The sequence below is a fragment of the Pseudonaja textilis genome, chromosome 18, assembly GCF_049901715.1.
Source record: "Pseudonaja textilis isolate UNSWEBS1 chromosome 18, rPseTex1.2, whole genome shotgun sequence".
Taxonomy (NCBI): Eukaryota; Metazoa; Chordata; class Lepidosauria; order Squamata; family Elapidae; genus Pseudonaja; species Pseudonaja textilis.
This window is the reverse complement of record NC_142007.1, coordinates 1,627,091-1,643,234: the sequence shown is the minus strand read 5'-3', so window position 1 is coordinate 1,643,234 and position 16,144 is coordinate 1,627,091. Positions and strand designations below refer to the sequence as shown.

At 49.1% G+C, this 16,144-nt stretch overlaps 1 protein-coding gene across 3 annotated transcripts in view; it reads right to left on the bottom strand.

The window, feature by feature from the left end:
- Positions 1-1,289: 1,289 nt before the first annotated feature.
- TP73 (tumor protein p73) overlaps positions 1,290-16,144 on the bottom strand; it is a 32,560-nt gene continuing 17,705 nt past the window's right edge. For all 3 annotated transcript variants that reach the window (XM_087914842.1, XM_087914843.1, XM_087914844.1), the window contains 10 exons: positions 10,192-10,378; positions 9,921-10,036; positions 9,189-9,298; positions 8,351-8,493; positions 7,880-7,968; positions 7,451-7,575; positions 5,874-6,028; positions 5,288-5,420; positions 4,461-4,554; positions 1,290-3,310 (listed from right to left, as the gene is read on the bottom strand). In XM_087914842.1, coding sequence (XP_087770968.1) covers positions 2,987-3,310; positions 4,461-4,554; positions 5,288-5,420; positions 5,874-6,028; positions 7,451-7,575; positions 7,880-7,968; positions 8,351-8,493; positions 9,189-9,298; positions 9,921-10,036; positions 10,192-10,378 — 1,476 coding nt within the window. In that variant the 3' untranslated portion in view covers positions 1,290-2,986. The remainder of the gene's footprint in view (positions 3,311-4,460; positions 4,555-5,287; positions 5,421-5,873; positions 6,029-7,450; positions 7,576-7,879; positions 7,969-8,350; positions 8,494-9,188; positions 9,299-9,920; positions 10,037-10,191; positions 10,379-16,144) is intronic.

Here is a 16,144-nt window from a genome sequence, read left to right as displayed (position 1 = left end):
AGAGATACAGATTAACAGAGTTGGAAGGGACCTTGTAGGTCATCTAGTCCAACCCCCTGCTAAGCGGGAGACCCTACACTATTCCTAACAGATGGGAGTCCAGCCTCTTCTTGAAAGCCTCCAATGATGAATCTCCCACAACTTCCGAAGGCAACTTCTATTCCATGGTTTGATCGCTCCCACCGTCAGGAAATGTTCTCCTTATTTCCAGGTTTTAAGTTGTGGAGATTTAAATTGTGGGGATAATAAATCAGTTTTTTTTTTAAATCTATCACTGCCCTATCACTGAAGCAAAGACTTTGAGATGACAAGATCGTTCTCCATCTCTTCCCCTATTTTGCCTCCTCAAGCAAATTAAAAAAACCAACACAAAATCCCAGAATCAACCATCGTTCCCCTTCAAGCAAACAAGCCAGTGATAATAGCTTCATGGCTTCTTCCTGGACATTTTTTATTTTATTTTATTTTTTGCTGCCAATCTTGGCTTACCTAGAAATCTTCGATAGTTAATACTGCTGCCAGGGAAAAGGCGGGTCAGAAAAGGCATTTATCTTACTCCCACAATATAAGAGATGGAAAAGTTATATATATTTCTTTTCCTTCCTTTTTTTTTTAAAAAAAAAGTAAAGTGCTTCAACTGGATTTCCACTTGGCCGGCGTGATTCGATCTCGGGATCTGGGCTCACAAAGCACAGTTTGAGGATACCTCTCTCAGTTGGCTCGGGGAATTAGTTAGACAAGGAGGAAGTTTTTTACCCCTCATCCTGCTAAGAGAAATGGGGAATTTGAAATGACCTGGAAATGTGTTTGCTTGCGAAACAGCCAGCTGTTTCAGTACACACACACACACACACACACACACACACACACACACAGCAGCAGCAGCAGCAACACAGCGTAACACCACTTGTGCGAGCAAATAAACCAAGCCCTGTGAATCTCTTGTTTGGCTGAGAGAGGTGTGTTGCATTAAAAAAAATATTAAAAGGAATGCTTTTGAATAGTCAACTCAATCCTGGATTTGGCTGGAAAAATCTTGATTTTTTTTTTTCTTTCCCTCCTGCAAAAAATAAATAAAAATTGGAGCGCTGTTAAAATTGGGACCTCAAAGCTTCCACTTGAAAGCTGTGAGAACTGTGGTTGGGATCAGAGGACAGTCTTCAAAAATGAACACAACCTTCTCTAAAATATTTACGATCCGTTGAATTTACTCTTGGGACTAGCAAGTGTGAGGGCTTTTTTTTCTTTTACACTTTCTTACGCTAAAAGATTTTAGGCAGGAAAGCCAATTATTTTCTTCTTCTTTTTAATCTTAGCTATTTCTCCCCCCACCTTAAAATTCCCCAGGAATTTGCTGCATGTTTGGGACGGAGATTGAAAAATGTACGTATGTTAAGTTGTCATGTAGGTGTTCTGTATAGATTGCTTATCTTGGGGGGGCTGTTGGTGACCCCCAACCCCCAATGACCCCTGAATATTTCTCCTAATTTTATCATTAAGCAGAATGAAACGAATCTCCTAGGCAGCAGATTGTGACCAAACGGGAAAACTTTGCATCCGTAAATGACACCCATTTTCTGAATCGCAACCCTGTCACACGAGCATAAATTACTTCTGCAACATAGGAAATGTGACTTTGGAGTTCATGGCAAAGCACATATAATTTTAAAATGTCTGTTCCTTATGGAGATTGGACGGTCAGTTTAGGAGCGGATTCCCCAAGCCGAATTCATCCGTGAAATTTTTATCCCTTTGACTGTACAAATAAGTCTTTCTCTCCAAACTTAGCAACTTTAAGACTTGTGGACTTCAACTCCCAGAATCCCCCAGCCAGCCATTTGCTGCTGGCTAGGGAGTTCTGGGAATTGAAGTCCACAAGTTGCCAAGTTTTGTGGACTTCAACTCCCAGAAAGCCTTAAGTTGCCACGTTTTGTGGACTTCAACTCCCAGAATTCCTTAGCCTGCTATTTGATGGTGGCTGGGGAATTCTGGGAGTTGAAGTTCACAAGTTGCCAAGTTTTATAAGACTTCAAGTCCCAGAATTGCCCCATTTGCTGCTGACTGGGGAATTCTGGGCGTTGAAGTCCACAAATCTGAAAGTTGCCAAGTTAGGAGATTCCCCGGAATAGACGCCCCAAATGGTCAAACCTTGGTGGTGGACAAAACCACACCCATCTTAAAATAGCTTACATAAACCTTACAACAGTGGTTAAATACAGTTATGTACAGCGTATGTCTGCTCCAACGGAGCAAAGGATGAACCTAACTAATACAAACGTCACTTCGGTTTGTTGACCGAGTTATAAACATTTTTTTTTCTTTTGCTGTTGTTTTCAGTCTACGTAGCACTGTAGAAAAACAAACACTTTTTGGCAGTCCGTTAAGGGAAGGGATTGGGGGGGGGCTTGGTGGGACCCCTCGTTTCTAGATTTCTTTTCAACCAAACGAGAGGGGTGGAATTGAGAAGCAACGAAGCCATTTTTCAGAAGAAAGGACGGCCGTCGTTGGAGGAAAAAATGAGGATTGTTCAGGAACGAAACCAGCCCATCCTCTCTCTCCTTGCGGACGCCAAATCGACCCCCAGATTGTTCAGGAAATTCAAATGTTCATCGATTTCCCCGATTCTGCTGATCGGACGCGTCTCTTCCGTTCTGGTTGGTTTGCATTTTTTTGTGTGCGAACAACGTCGGACCAAACGTACGAAAGTTGAAATGCACGTTTTTTGTTGATTTCTCGAGTCTGCTGATGTAACGCCGTCTCTTTCCTTCTGGTGGCGGTTGCCCTTTGGCCCACGGCAATGTCGACAAACGTACCAAAGTTGGACGGCGCGGAGGTCCCATCGCCACAACCTCTCCGAAATACTTTTTCTTTTGTTTTGGAGGGGGCGGCTTCAGTCTGGCGGCAAAATCTACGGTGTCCGCAGGCCCAGCTGGCTTGCCCCAGATCCCTCCCTCCCTCCGCCCCCGTCCCACAACCTGAGATCCTTTCAATTGATTTCCCCCTCGAGGAATTCCTCCTTGATGGACTGTTTGCGGGATTTGCAATCTGGCAGGTCGAAGCCAAAGTCTGCCCATTCATCGGACCCGCTCCGGTTTGGGATGGTGATGGTGTGGCGAACGCGGAAATGCACGGCTTCCATCACGCGCTGCCGTTGCAGCTCTCCGGAAGTCCCGATGGAGATGGTGGCGGCGTTGCTACTGCTGGAACGGAGGAGCGGCTGGCCACCGTAATCGTGGCTCTGCTTCAAATCCTGGAGGCCCCTCCAGATGATCATGCGGTACTGCTCCGGGATCTTCAGAGCCGCAAGATCCTACCGAGAGACGGAAGGCACGGATCAACTCTGGGTGGTTTTCTTGCCAGCGTTTCGAGACCCAACCAGGTCGCGTCATGACTGATGACGTACTGAGGACGTTGCTTAGTTGGGCAATGAAATGTCTTCAAGAAAACCACCAAGTTCAGAGAACACCAAGAGACCCATAATCCTCCTCCTCCTCCTCCTTTTCCTCCTTCTCTCTGCAAACCTCACTCGTTGCTAACACTGATGATGTTACTTAGTTGGGTAATGAAATGTCTTCAAAGAAACCACTAACCTCAGACAGCACCAAGGACTCCACAGACCTTCTCCTCCTCCTCTCCTCCTCCTCTCCCTCTCCTCCCCCCTCTTCCCTTCTCCTCTCCTTCTCCCCCTCCCCCTCCTATCCACAACCCCCACTCCCTTCTAGCACTGACGATGTTCTCTAGTTTGGTCATGAAACGTCTTCAAGAAAACCCACAAGCTCCGAGAGCACCAAGGACCCCACGGTTCAACCCAGATCTGCAAATATTCTGTTCAGGAATATTTGCAATAAAAAGAAAACAACACCCCCCCCCCCCACCCAGCAATCTGCCAAACAATCGCCAGCCCGCTGACCATGACAGCTGCTTTCTCTTTCGGGGGAGCGAGTGCAGGGCAGGAGAAGGCAGCCTGTATCCATCTTTGCCACCGGATATGAATTTAGGTGGGTTTTTTTTTTTTTGCAAAACGGGCCAGTCCTCGGATGGGGAGGGATGGAGGCCTCAGATGGAGCGAAGGGGGAAGGAAATAAATGGGTTGGGTCCAGAGGTGGGTGCTCAGCCGGTTCTGACCGGTTCTGGAGAACCACCGGTAGCTGAAATCTTGAGTCGTTCGGAGAACCGGCCAATCCAACCCCTGACTGCCCCCCCCCGCCAACCCCACATCTCTTCTCTGCCTCCCATCGAGTCCCAGCTGATCGGCTGGGACTCCTTGGGTTGTCCTGCCCAGGAGAAGGGAGCTGGAAAGCAGGTCAGCGGGGTGGGGAGGGAAGGGGGGATTTGGCAGTATATCCTTCCCCTGCCACGCCCACCAAGCCACGCCCGCGGACCCAGGAGTCAACGACGTTGAATCCCGCCCCTGGTTAGGTCTCCCGAAGGAGGAGATCTTTCCAAACAGGTGTATTTACCTCCAAGGTCAAATTCTGCAGGTGATAAAGGGTCTGTAAACCTTGAGAAGTAAAATAGTCAATGCAGTTCGGGCAGCCTAATCCGGTTAGAAAACTGCAAAGGGAAATAAAGGAGAGAGAGAGAGAGAAAAAAAAAGAATTATTTAGATGAAATCCCAAGGCCCTATCCCAATCTTTTTGGAAGGGGGTTGCGATGCAGTGTTGGGCAAGCACTACAAAACCCATCCTCCCCAACAAGGGGGGGAAGACGGTGCCCTCTGCCCAAATTTCGGAGAATTGGGTTACAAAAAGAGCCTTGGCCGGAGCAGAGTTTTCCGTGGCAACCAGCTGCGGGGATTCTGGGAGTTGAAGTCCACGAGTCTTCAAAGTTGCCGCGTTAAGAGACCCCCGGAATTGCGTGCAGCCCTCAGCCCAAAACCAGCTTGGTCCAGACAGGATTGAAGATGGGGAATAACAAGAGTCGGAAGGGACCTTGGAGGCCATCTAGTCCAACCCCCTGCTCACGTAGGAGACCCTAGACCAGGGGTGGGCAACTATGGCCCTTTTATGAATTATGGACTTCAACTCCCAGAATTCCTGAGCAAGCCATGCTAGCTCAGGAATTTTGGGAGTTGAAGTCCACAAGTCATAAAGGGGCTATAGTTGCCCACCTCTGCCCTAGACCAACCCTGGCATGGCTGGCTGGAGGATTATGGGAACTGAAGTCCGCAAGTCATCAAGGTCACCACACCTAGAACCTCGTTGGGGTCCCAGCCCTGGATCAGTAGAAGTTTAAAACAGACAAGAGGGGCTGCCCCCCCCCTCACCACCACCCGCGGCACCCATACCTGACAAGGCTGGGGTCTGGATTGTAGGGTGGCGGGGGAGTGCAGTGAGAGCTGGAGACCATCGGCTGGGAGGAGTGCACCCCGTTCAACTCTCCGTTGGACTGCATGGTGTGATTGTTGAGCATTGTCGGGCCTGAGGTGCGGAAAAGAAACAACGCCCGGGGAGTTTACAGATCCCATTTTCCTTGCAATTATGATGTCCTAAAACTTTCCTATGTCTGTTTTTGAGTTGCCATAAACCAGGGGGAGCGGGGATCGGAAGGAGCATGGCAGCAGTTGAAAACCAGAAGTACATTCCGCTCTTATCTTAAAAAGATTGTAGCCTAGGCTACCGGATCTTCCGCCCGTGAAAATCCTTCATTGGAGAATGCTGACAGCCGTTTCAGTAACTTCAAGCGGCCAACAAATGAACCGTTGCAAGTCAAGGACTACCTGTACTTGTAGAAGTGATGGGTAGGACCACAACCTCACAACGGCCTGAACTGGTTGGCGTTCAACCAACCCTGTGTTCCCTGAAACCATCAGCGGGGCAGGTGTGAAATCAGTTATGGGGATACCTTTGAAGGGGTGGGGGGCAGAGTCTTACCCATAGGCCCAAGGTTTGGTCCCGTGCCAGGCCCCTGCTGAAGAGGCTGCCCGACCAGCTGGTTCACCGATGGTAGCTTGTTGATACCTCCTGGATGAAGCTTGTTCACGGGGGACAAGACCGGGCCATAGGACGATGGAGAATGGAGGTGCGTCCTGGGGGTGAAGGGAGCCGAGAGTGAGTCCAAGACATGCCGGGGGGGGGGCACCCTTCCTTCCAGCCGGGCCAAGGTGGTGCCCTCCCCGCAGGTGGGAGAGGAGCTGTGCCCATCCTCCTCAAAAACCAATGTGGAGAGATATGGGCACTTGATTTTCCCAAGCAGGCCACATGAGGGCGCCGGTCAGCTGAAGGTTCTCCTGGCCCCTGTGGCCTATTTTTATTTTATTTCAGGAGTCCTTGGCGCTCTCTGAGCTTGGTGGTTTTCTTGCAGACCTTTCATGACCCAACTAGGCGACATCATCAGTGCTAAAAGGCAGGGGGGCTTGCAGAGAGAGGGAGGGAAGGAGGAGGACTGTGGGGTCCTTGGTGCTCTCAGAGCTTGTGTGTGTGTGTGTGTTTTTTTTTTCTTGCAGATTGTTGGAATGTCTTTGTACGCAACAACTACAGTAGTATTCAGCCAGCAGATGGCAGTGTTTACAAATTTGGATATATGATATTAATACTCTATGCTCTTTTGTTCTAAGTAAGAGTTTCCTGTTACAGTTAAAATAGCTGAGGAGTAAAGCACATGGTTATTGTACTCTTTGCCCTTTGATGCCATATATAAGCAGAATTTCTAACAGATGTTTCATGAGCCAGCTGGATAACATCCTCCATACTAGAAGGGAGAGGGTTTGCAGAGAGGTGGAAGTGGACAACGACTGGGGGATCCTTGGCGCTCTCTGAGCTTGGTGGTTTCCTTGCAGATGTTTCATGATCCAACTAGGAAACATCTACCAGTGGAGATCCTTCTCCCTTTTAGCCCTGATGATGTTCCCTAGTTGGGCTATGAAACATCTGCAAGAAAACCACCAAGCTCAGAGATCACCAAGGACCCTACAGTACTCCTCCTCCTCCTCCTCCTCTTCTTCTCCTCCTCCTCCTTCTCCCTCTTCCTCCTCCTCTTTGCAAACCCCACTCTTTTCTAGCATTGATGATGTTCCCTAGTTGGGCCCTGAAACGTCTACAAGGACCTTCAACCCCGAGCTACACACACGATTATTATTTTATATAGTTATTTCATTTCATTTCTCCTTCCCAATTGACCTCATGCTGGCTGGACAGGGACAACTAAAGAGCCCCGAGGTGGCCCTGGGGTCCATAAGGTGCCCAGCTGTGCTTTAAGCCGTTCTCGGCCACCTCTAAGACTTGAAATGCAGGGTTTACACGTTTCATAGGAGCAGCCGGACACCAAGTCCCAGATACAAAGATCCGGGCTGCCCACCCCTGTTAGGAGAAGTGAACCTATAAATTAACACACGAGATTTGGGGCGTCAGCAGGATTCCCTCCTCCCCGGTCAATTGCAAAGTTTTCGTTGCAATGAGGAAACAGCGCTGACAAAGGATGTGGGGGGCGGGTGCGCCTGCGCAGGACTCACTGTCGCTGCAGAAACTGCTGTTGCTGCTGTCGGTAAGAATCGACCAACTGCTGAGGAACCAGCTCAACCAGTTCCAAACTTTCTTTGATCTTCATCAGCATCTCAAAGTTTTCCCGACCTCGAACCTGAGCGAAGGAGAAGCAGAGGGGAACCGCTCGGATCTGAAGGAAGCCACCTTGGGGACTACAGCTCCCATCGGCCTCTGCCGACGGTTGGAAAGACTGAGTGCCGGAGATGAAATTATCTGGAACCAACTGCGGCGTCCCCAACTTGGGTCCCGCAACCTGCAAATATTTCTAATTTTCAGGGTGTTGTTGTTGTTGTTTTTTAATGGTAAGAAGCTGGCTGCCAAGATTTTTATTTTATTTTTTTTTAAAGGCACAAAATCGGGATTTTGGGGGGGATTTTTTTTGCAAATTTACTACTTACAGGCACGTAATACGTTTCCTCCTCGCCATGCCTCCGTTTCTTAACCCCGGCCCCCAACGCTGGGATACTTTGCGGGTTCTGTTTGAAAGCTGGGAAGAATCATAGCATCACAGAAGGGAAGGGACCTCGGAGGTCATCTAGTCCAACCCCCTTCCTGAGGGCCAGGAATCCAAATAAAAGCTTGGAATCCTAGAAGGGAAGGGAACTTGGAGATCATCGAGTCCAACCCATGCCCAGGGGAAGAATCTAAACTAAACCTTAGAAACGGAGAACGGAAGGGGAATCGGAGGTCATCTAGTCCAACCCGCTAATACAGGGCGGGAATCCATTACTACATGTTGGACAAGACAATATCCTGGAAGGATTCCCCCCTTTAACCCTAAGCTGATGCCTTCTCTCCCATGATGGGACTCCATTTCCCATCTCCCTAACCAGCCTACAAGGATCGGGACCCCCAATCCCAAAACTCACTCCTCTTATTAGGGTTTCCGTTCTTCGCAGCGTTTTCGTTCAGAGCTTGCTGTTCTCGGAAGTGATCCTCATCGGCTTTCCGGTCTCGTCCCGGACAGGCACAAATTCGGCCTTCAAACGATCGGCGGCCCAAGACTTGTCCACTATGGGGGGGGGGAAACAGCACAGATCGTCCTTGACACAATCGAGTGCCAAATTTCTGTTGCAAAGTGAGAAATTTGCCTCGTTTTACAAACTGGTGACTAACTTCCGTCCTGCTGGGATTGGGAGGTTTTTAACAGCTACATGAGAGAACCAGTCTCATGTCGTGGCGATGGCATCAGGCTAGAAACGGTTCTAATCTCACCTTGGGAATAAAAGCCAGCTGGTTGACCTTGAGCCAGCCACTCTTTCTCATGCCTAGGAAGGAGGCAACGGCAAAAAAAGTTGGCAAGAAAACCACAGTGTCTGAAAATCGGGACACGATTAAAAAAAAAAAAAAAGTGCCATGCAAATCGTGCCACGCTCGAGAAGCCGCAAAATATCTTCAATCAGCTCGGTGGAGTTTCTCAAACCCTTGGAAAACTTTTTACAAGGATCAAACAACTTTTCCAGTTTGGGCGGAAAGCAAAATTCTCACGGGGTATGGGAGGGTCCCCCAATTCTACGAAATCTCCCGTACGGAGTGTCCGGTTTTCTCAAAACAAACCCAAACCCAACAGGACCAAGCAAATGGGAATCCGTCCCGTCCCGACTCCCGTTTCAACCCCGGGAATTCGTTCCCGGCGCTCGGGTTCTAATCTCAGCAACGACCTTGCAGACCGGGACTCCGGAGAAGCACCAAAGGGGCTGAACTCACTCTCTCGTCTCCAGCGTGATGATGATTAAAATCGGTCTCCGGTTCATGCCTCCCACGCAGCTGCTGTTGCACATGAAGTTGTATAGGATGGTGGTAAATTCGGTGCCCACCTTGACGGAGACCAAACGAGAGAGAGGTTCAGTTTCCAAACGAACGGAGAGTGGAATTCATAAGCTACGTGTTCGGGATCCAGCTCCCCAGACACAACAAACCCTCTGTAGTTAAATCAATGATTCCTCTATTTGGGCCACAGCACACAAGGGAATGACCCTGGCTACCCGGTCCGTGGCTTTTCTCATTTGCCCAGTCTCCCCTCCAACTCCTAACCCGCCCTGACCCTGCTTAGCTTGCAGCTGGGTCCTGTCCCTTTAAACGAGACTCTTACAGACTTGGCTGCGGTTTTTCAGAGGGCCACCAGGTGGCAGCAGATTTGTTCTCACTAACCTTTATTGCTGCCTGCAAACACATCCATTCCGCCCATGGGAATTAACCCCGTAATGGGGTTAATCTTGGCTCAATAGCAAAAGGGAAATCAAAGGTTCAGCTTTCCCTCCTTTTGAGGCGATAAGTTTGCAAGAATCATTTCTTGAATGCACCGCTTTCCTGGCCCCGAGCGCTGCCAATCCTTTTCTCCCCCCAAAACCTTAACGAGGACTAGCACCTTTGGTAGCCCAACAGGGAGACAAAGAGCAAAGCAAAGCATCCCATAAATTTGCAGGCCCGGCGCATCACCTGGGGGGACTCATAAGGGACCATGACGCTCTGCCTTCCCGTCACGGGGTCATCGACATACTGGGAGAGATTGTTGCCTTCTACGCGGATTAAATGGCTGGCGGGCGCCGAGAGGCCTAAAAAACCAAGAAAATCGATTTATGGCAAAGTTGCCGATTTGAGCAAGGAAATTGCATGGCAGCGGAAGAAGGAAAAACGTCGAATTATCTGGATTTAATTCACGATGGCTGTGCAAAACCGTTTGAGAGAGAAAGGATGGAAAAGATCGCACCGTCGTTGAAATCGCGTCCAAGTTCATGATTTGGGCACCGCTTGACCACTTCCGTGACGTGTTCGGCCTTCTTGTATACTGGCATGGCTCGGATGACCGTCCCAGGAGGCGGCGGCGTGGAGACCTTAATCTGGATTGGACATGTCTTTGCAATCTGACAGTAGAGTTTCTTCAGCAGAGGCGAATACTGGAAATCGGAATAAAATTTGCGTAAATCAACCGAGCCTAATTTTTCTCTAGCGCTCACTCCTCTTAAATTTAACGTTTCAGGCTCAGATGGAAACAATCCGGCCCGTTCAAAGCAGCAGCGGCAGCAATTCAAATCATTGCAAACTCAAAAGGGTGCTCTTCAAGATGTTTCATGTTTCTAGTCCTCAGTGCTTAAAGCTTCACGCTTCCGGTCCTCGGTGCCCAACTTTGCAACCGGCCCTTGGAAAATACCTACTCCAAAAGAGCTTTCTCCTTTTAACTTTCTAAAAACAAAAACAAAACAAAACCCCATAATATTCTTGTGGGCAGGCTTCAAAGGAGATGCGCAAATGGGTGAATTTTAGATTTGCTTGGACTGGATTAAATAAATTCAAAGGCGGAAATTGGACAGCTCTTCTTCGTCAATGCGGCCCGTGCAAAATTTTTAAATTGCAGCACGCTTTTTTAAAGGACAATTTTGTCCAGGCTTTGAACATTTCCTTGGGATTATTATCAGTGAAGCTCTCGCTGAAGGCAGCCTGCGGTGGGGAAAATCCAACTACTCTTTTCCTAATTCATCCAGACGTCAACCCTTTGCCAACCTGGATTTTATTCCCGTCAACCTGTCAAATTGCTATCCTAAAGCTCAATTATCGGCTCATCGTCTTAAAGCCGGGTTCCTTTTGCATTCGTTTGTTTTCTCTCTCTCTCTCTCTTTTTGTTTTTTTGCAAAGCCAAAAAAAAATTGACTTTGCTGCCAGAGGTGGGGAAAAAAAACAGGGTTTTGCGTTCAAAACGCTTCTCAGGCAGCATCTGTAGCACCAAGTTGAGAAAGGCAGCTATAGATCTTGAGTAAATCAAACCAGGGAGTCCTTGATTTAACCGTTCTGTTTAGTGACATGATTGCACTCCATGAAGAGGAGGAGAAGTGCCGCCACGTCGTTTGCGTTGGGATGTCGTGACTCACAATATGACACTGCTGTGACTCTCTGGGAACTAGTGATCCTTGTGGCTTAGCGGTGGGGATTGGCAATTTTGTTTTAGAGGAGGGTTGCACCACCCTTTGCAATGTTAAGTAGTTCAACTTCCAGTAGGAGGGAAGGAGGAAGAGGAAAGTTTGGAAGGAAGGAGGGAAGGGAGAGAGGAAGGAGGGAAAAGGGAGACGGGGAAGAGAGGGAGGGAGGAAGAGGAAGGAAGGAGAGAAAAAGGAGGGAGGAAAATGAAGGCTTGGAAGGAAGGAGGGAAGGAGAGAGGGAGGAAGAAAGGAGAGAAAGGGGAGATGGGGAAGAGAGGGAAAGAGGAAGAGGAAGGAGAGAAAAAAATAGATGGGGAAAGAAGGGAAGGAGGGAGGCAGACAGGAAGGAGAGAAAAGGGAGACGGGGAAGAGAGAGAGGGAGGAAGAGGAAGGAAGGAGAGAGAAAGGAGATGAAGGAGGGAGGAAAATGAAGGCTTGGAAGGAAGGGAGAGAGGGAGGAAGAAAGGAGAGAAAAAGGAGATGGGGAAGAGAGGGAGAGAGGAAGAAGGAAAGCAAAAAGAGATGGGGAAAGAAGGGAAGGAGGGAGGAAGAGGAAGGATCGGAAGGGAAGGAAGAAAGGGAGGGAGGAGGGAGGGAGGAAAAAATTAAGGAAAGGAAGGAAGGAGAGGAAGAAGAAGAAGAGGGAGAGAAAGAAGGGAGGGAGGGAGACAGAGGAAGTCAGGGAGGGGAGGAGAGTGAGAAGAGAAAGGAAAAGGAAGGAAGGAAGGAAGGAAGGAAAAAGAAGGAAGACTGACACAAACCATGGTTAGGCCAAGCCACTTTCCCCATGCAGCCAGTTACACCCCCCCACACACACACCCCGGGACTCACCCTCCACCCGCTTGGCCTTCCAGCCAGAGACCCTGCCCTCTGCAGAGGGGCAACCCTTGACCCAGGCCAAGGTGTGCAGGGGGCTCCTGGTTCCTCTCCCCCACCCTTGGCTTCCCCCATTCAGCGGGTGGGGGGGGTTTGAGAGCATGGCTCGGCGTGCCCATCCCGCCGGGGCAAGCCTCACCGCCGTGCCAAGCATTCCGCCCGCTTCCCGCGGAAAGGCGAGCCCTGTGCCAAGCCTCCCACCCACCAGCGCTTGCACACATGCTCGGAAATCCCTGGATCTGAAGATCACCTCTCTCTCACACACACACACACACACAAACACACACACACACCCCAAACTCCACACAGGTATGTTTTGACGCCAAAGCAGCGCCTCCTGTCCGGACACGCCGCCTCCCTCCCTCTGTGCCAGCGGTTCCCGTTGGGAGGGGGGAGGATGATGGGAGCTGGAGTCAGCAAGAAGCGGGGGAAGAAGGGATGGAGGGGCCAGGAGAAGGATTGGAAAGGAAGGGAGGAAGAAAGGGGGAGGGAGGGAAGGAAGAAAAGGAAAGGGAGACGGGGAAGGAAGAAAGGAAGGAAGGAGAGTGAGAGAGGTGAGAGTGAGGTAGGGAAGGGAAAGGAAAGGATGGATGGACCAAAGAAGAAAGGAAAGGAAAGGAAAGGAAAGGAAAGAAAAGAAAAAGGGAAGGAAGGAAGGAAGGAAGGAAGGAAGGAAGGAAGGAAGGAAGGAAGGAAGGAAGGCAGGCAGGCAACAGGGAAAGGAGGGAAAGGATGGATGGACCAAAGGCAGAAGGGATGAAGGGAGAGGAAGGATTGGAAGGGAGGGGAGGAAGAGAAGGAGGGAGGGAGGGAGGAAGGAGAGGGAGGTCAGAGGGAGGGAGGGAAGGGAAAGGATGGATGGACCAATGAAGAAAGGAAAGGAAGAGAAAGGAAGGAAGGAAACTGGGAAGGAGGGAAAGGATGGATGAACCAAAGGAAGGAGAGTGAGAGTGTTGGAAGGAAGGAAGGAAGGAAGGAAGGAAGGAAGGAAGGAAGGTGAGAAAAGACCGAAGGAAATAAAAGTAGATGGATGCATAGAAGAGCAAGAAAGGACGAATGAAAACTAGAGACGTTTCCCCTCCTAACCACCCATCAGAGATTTCCCAAGAAAACAAAATCCCTCAAAATCCCTGCATTTAAACGACAACCACCCAACCCTGAAGTCTAAACCATTCCAACTCTTCCCCGTTGGGCAGCTCTCCCCCATCCTTCCGTAGCCCCGAGTCACTGCAAAGACCCTCCCCCTGCCCCCCCATGACTTAAAAGAAGCTGGCTCCCCCCTCCCTCCCCTCTTTCATCCCCAGCTCAATCCACCCCCCCCCCTCTTTCCTTCCTTCCCAGCAAAGCCCCCTCCTCCCTTTAGCCCCCCTCTCCCCCTTTGGCTGATCCCCGGAGCAATTGGGAGGCGAGGGGAATTTGTAGAAGAGAAGAAACAAGTCATTCAAACAACCCAGCCAAAAGATAAACCGATTGGGTACACACCTGTGTTTTTTGTGTGTGTGTGTGTGTGTACGCACCAATTGTTTTTATGAAAACTTTGGATTTCAGGATAAAATTTAAGCATCTCCCTTAAGCGGAAGAGCCACTTCTGATTTTTTTTTGTGGGGACTAAGAAACGAAATGGAAGTCATTACACACACACACACACACACACACACAAAAAGGAATTATAGTTCTACAATAGGGTTGTATAAGGTTTCCTGCTCGAGCAAAAGGGGGCTGGACTAGAAGACCTCCAAGGTCCCTTCCAACACCGCTATTCCGTAAGCTGTAAAAGAGGTGAAGTTTTAGGATTCCAATTTTAATCTCTTTCCAACTCTTGAGTGGCCTCTGTTTGCCTTCAAGGAAAAAGCATTGTGTTTTTCCTTTTTGGGTGCAATTATGCTAAAATATGGTTTGTTTAAAGCTGGTTTGTGGAATAAACCACCGAGGACTGAAGGCATGGGACACGTTTGGTCACCACCAACAAGCAAGCTTCATTTTAATCGTATCTTTATATATATATATATATATATATATAGATAGATAGATAGATAGATAGATAGATAGATAGATAGATAGATAGATAGATAGATAGATAGAAGATGGATGGATGGATGGATAGGTAGGTAGGTAGGTAGGTAGATGATGGATGGATGGATGGATAGATAGATGATAGGTAGATAGAAGATGGATGGATGGATAGGTAGGTAGGTAGATAGAAGATAGATGGATGGATGGATGGATAGATAGATAGGTAGGTAGGTAGAAGATGGATGGATGGATGGATGGATGGATAGAAATATACATATCTGTATACATACGTAATATAATATGTAGATATACATATTTATATATTTAGATTTGCAATATTTATGGCCCTCTGCATGGATTCCAGGTGGGGTAGACTCCTAGCTGGAAGGGACCTTGGAGGTCATCTAGTCCAACCCAGTGGACGTATCCTCGTGTACGCTCACGTCCCCTCCAAATAGAACAAATCTGGAATCTTGGCTTGGGTCATAGCATTGTGGCTAGAACGAAACCGAAGAAGCAACCAATCACCGTTTATTGATCAGGGCGCGCAAAACCCTCTGGCTCGGGGCATTGCGTGAACATAATCCTCCAAGGGGTCTTGTTTGCGGCTGGGCTCGCTTGGCTTCCCAGAAAAGGAGAGCATCTTCCAGGGAAGGGAGGTGCACCGCCCCCCCCTGCCCTCCCCCCCAAACCCAAAACAAGAGAGGAGCAGTTCTATGCATGTTGGCTTGTCCTGCCGTGTTGGGACAGGAAGAGCGGAGAGGAGCCCCGGGGCCATGGCAGCGATCCTGGTCGCACGCAAAGGAGCTTCCGCCTCTGTCAAGCCCCAACAGCTCCCGCCAGGCGGCCCCAGAGAGGGCGAGGATGGCAACAACAGCCCCTGCGGAGGGGGGGGGAGGGGGCCACACCTGCCAAGGGTGCCTTGTTCTCGGGAAGGTCTGGCAGGGGATGCGGGGGGGAGAGTTGGACCCACCCTGGCTCTTGGGAAGGAAGCAGGCAGCCCTGCTCTCCAAATTGAGACAGACAGACAGACCTTCCTTCCTTTCCCTCCTTCCTTCCTTCTTTCCTTCCTTCCTTCTTTTCCTCCCAAACTCCCTCCCTTTTTCCTTCCTTCCTTCCTTCCTTCCTCCTTCCCTCCCTTTTTCCTTCCTTCCTTCTTTCCTCCCAAACTCCCTCCCTCTTTCCTTCCTCCCTTTATTTCCTTCCTTCCTTCCTTCCTTCCTTCCTTCCTTCCCTCCCTCCTTCCTTCCTTCCTTCCTTTCCTCCCAAACTCCCTCCCTTTTCCTTCCTCCCTTTTTATTTCCTTCCTTCCTTCCTTCCCTCCCTCCTTCCTTCCTTCCTTCCTTTCCTCCCAAACTCCCTCCTTTTTCCTTCCTCCCTTTTTATTTCCTTCCTTCCTTCCTTCCTTCTTCCTCCTCCTTCCTTCCTTCCTTCCTTCCTTCCTTCCTTCCTCCTTCCCTCCTTCCTTCCTTCCTTCCTTTCGTCCCAAACTCCCTCCCTTTTTCCTTCCTCCCTTTTTATTTCCTTCCTTCCTTCCTTCCTTCCTTCCTTCCTTCCTTCCTTCCTTCCCTTCCTTCCTTCCTTCCTTCCTTCCCTTCCTTCCTTCCTTCCTTCCTAGACAGTAGAGCAGAATAGAATAGAATGGAGAATACCGTACGATAATACAGAAAATAAAATAGAATAATATAGAATAAAGAATGGAATAGACGAACAATAGAATATAAGAGAACATGGAATAGAAACTTAATTGTCACTTTAAATATACACTAATCGGCAAAAAGATCAAAATGAAAATTTCATTGCATTCAGCCCTCAAAAGATAATCCTTGTGCATATTGCAGGCTTTTGACAACTCTTGTT